Here is a 2,219-nt window from a genome sequence, read left to right as displayed (position 1 = left end):
TTCGTACCGCGTCCATCACCTGCTGGAAATGGCTAGACACTTGGACAGCTGCTCCCGGTTGGATTCTAAAAATAGAAATAGAAGAGTTTCTAATAATATTCTAATTGCAGCTAGCGTGGATTCTCCCCGATTCCCGTCGAAAGCCGACCGAAGCGAAGACGAGACGAGAAAATCAAAGAACCTTTCGTCGGCCGAACGGAACCATAACGAGTAACAGATAACTTTCTTCCCAGCTTTCGCCGGCGAACGTCCTACTGACTGATTCGACTTTTACCTCTTAGCACAGTTTCACTCCGTGCATACACGTCTGTCCGCGTGTACCACGTGTGCGTGTTTCGGGAAAAGTCCGGCGATAAAAGGAAAGGTGATAATGACTCGATCTCAACGATTTCTAATGTTCAGATTCACGCGGTTCGTTATTTAATTGGTATCTGTAGTTCTTATGGATTTTAGAAATATTTAATTTAGTTTAAACGAAGGAAAAAGCGTTCATGCTGAGATCACATTCTCCCCTCGAAAGAAAGTGATTCCTCGAGCGTAATTGCCGTCAGCGAAGTTGCATTTATTCGAAACATCGACGTGCAAAAATGCAGATAATTGTTTTCAAAATTTTTGATATCATTTTCGAAATTGATATCGGAAATATTTTATTTCGCAGATACTTACAGGCCAAGAAGAGCTGCCATTTTCTTTTCCATTAGGACAACGGCGTCTGCACCCCTTTGAATCATCACGTCGCAGAATAACCTTTTGGCACAGGGTGTATTGGTCCAATCGCCGTCGATATGAGCCACTTCGGCCACCTCGGCGTTCTCCAGATTCTGAAGAGTATCTTGCAACTCCTGATCGCTTTCAATGCTCCTCTTCTTCCGTTTCTCGTCTCTTCCGTTCATAGAATTTTCCACAGTTTCCCGGTCGTCTTGGACGACTAGAATATCGGAGCTCTTGTCGTTCTTTAAAGAGTCGTCTGATTTTCTTGGAATAAGAAATTCTGTGACGTCGATGTTACCTTCGCGAAGATCAATTTCTACAATTTCGCTGATAGAGTCAGCTCCTTTCCTTTGGAAACGTTTGTCTCTGATTAGATTCTTTAAATTACCTTCGGCTTGGAAAATGTCTAAATAATCGATACTCCGTTTCCTTCTCGACGTCGTTTCCCCAAAGCCTGATTTCGTGTCTAATTCCACCTCCCCCGTTTTCTGATTTCCCTCTACGATCACTAATCCATCCTGACTCGTCGCATCGTCCTTATTCTTCTCCATGAAATATACAGTCCCATCGTAACCTCGTGTCAATGAGTCACCATTCTCGGTCAATAAAGGGTCAGAGTTCAAAGCTCTTTGGTACTCGACTTCGGTTCCCGATCCATCGTCCGATCTTTTAAGAACGTCGACGTCTAAATATCTGCCAACGGCGACCGCTCCGATGCCGAGCGCAGCACCAGAAGCCATAAGTCCCAACGCCGGGATCAGAATACTCCCACCGGTAGCAACGGTGCCCATCTTGTCCTGAGCCTCCTTCCCATTAGACAGTCCTAAATTCTGAGAAATCTTATGCGTGGCTTCGACCAAAGGATCGATCACCGGCCTGGTGAACTGCGACACCTTCTCCACGCTGTTGGAAAATTGATTCTTCAAGTTCTCAGAGATTTTCACCCAAAACGGAGCGTCGCTCGGTCTCTTCAATCCATAGAAATGATGGTTAGGGTAATAATCCTTGGTGGTGTAAGTGTCGACGATATTCTTATCGTTCAACACGTATTTTTTCTTCTGTCTCTGTTCCGTGAACGAGTATTGGTTCTCCGGGAAATTGTCCGGGCGCCTCTTCTCGTTTTTAAGGATCTTCGCTGGCTGAACGCCCAGTTCCGGGTGGGCGTATTGAAGGACCGGCGCCCTGGCGCCTGGTTTCAATGCGACCGGTGCTATTTTCTGACTCTCCGGTGTATAAAGCTGTGAGACCGGGTAGACAGACACGCTTTCGGGATGCAGCATCCTTTTATGCGAGCTGCTCCGATAATTGTCAGTCCGAGGTTCGTACACTTCTGCTTTCAGGGCTTCGTTCTTGTAGTTGTTCGGGTCCCATTCGAAGAACACGTTCTTACTCTCCTCCTCGTAGTCCTTCCCGTATCTGTAAAACAAGATATTCATTCATTCTGAGAAGATACGGTTATATTATTATATTAACCCTTTGTACTCGAGCGACGTCCGGCACGAAAACTA

General features: G+C 45.8%; 1 protein-coding gene across 1 annotated transcript in view; it reads right to left on the bottom strand.

Moving 5' to 3' along the window:
• Positions 1–4: 4 nt before the first annotated feature.
• The window catches only part of LOC108630896 (uncharacterized), a gene marked incomplete at its 3' end in the record, with an annotated part of 6,483 nt that continues 4,268 nt past the window's right edge, over positions 5–2,219 (bottom strand). The window contains exons 2-3 of the mRNA XM_026818436.1: positions 667–2,127; positions 5–65 (exon numbers count right to left, since the gene is read on the bottom strand). Coding sequence (XP_026674237.1) covers positions 5–65; positions 667–2,127 — 1,522 coding nt within the window. The remainder of the gene's footprint in view (positions 66–666; positions 2,128–2,219) is intronic.

This window comes from Ceratina calcarata, unplaced genomic scaffold, assembly GCF_001652005.2.
Source record: "Ceratina calcarata isolate Rehan_Ccalc_2016 unplaced genomic scaffold, ASM165200v1 scaffold786, whole genome shotgun sequence".
Lineage (NCBI taxonomy): Eukaryota > Metazoa > Arthropoda > Insecta > Hymenoptera > Apidae > Ceratina > Ceratina calcarata.
Note: the sequence above shows the minus strand (reverse complement) of the source record. Positions and strands in the feature narration are given on the sequence as shown.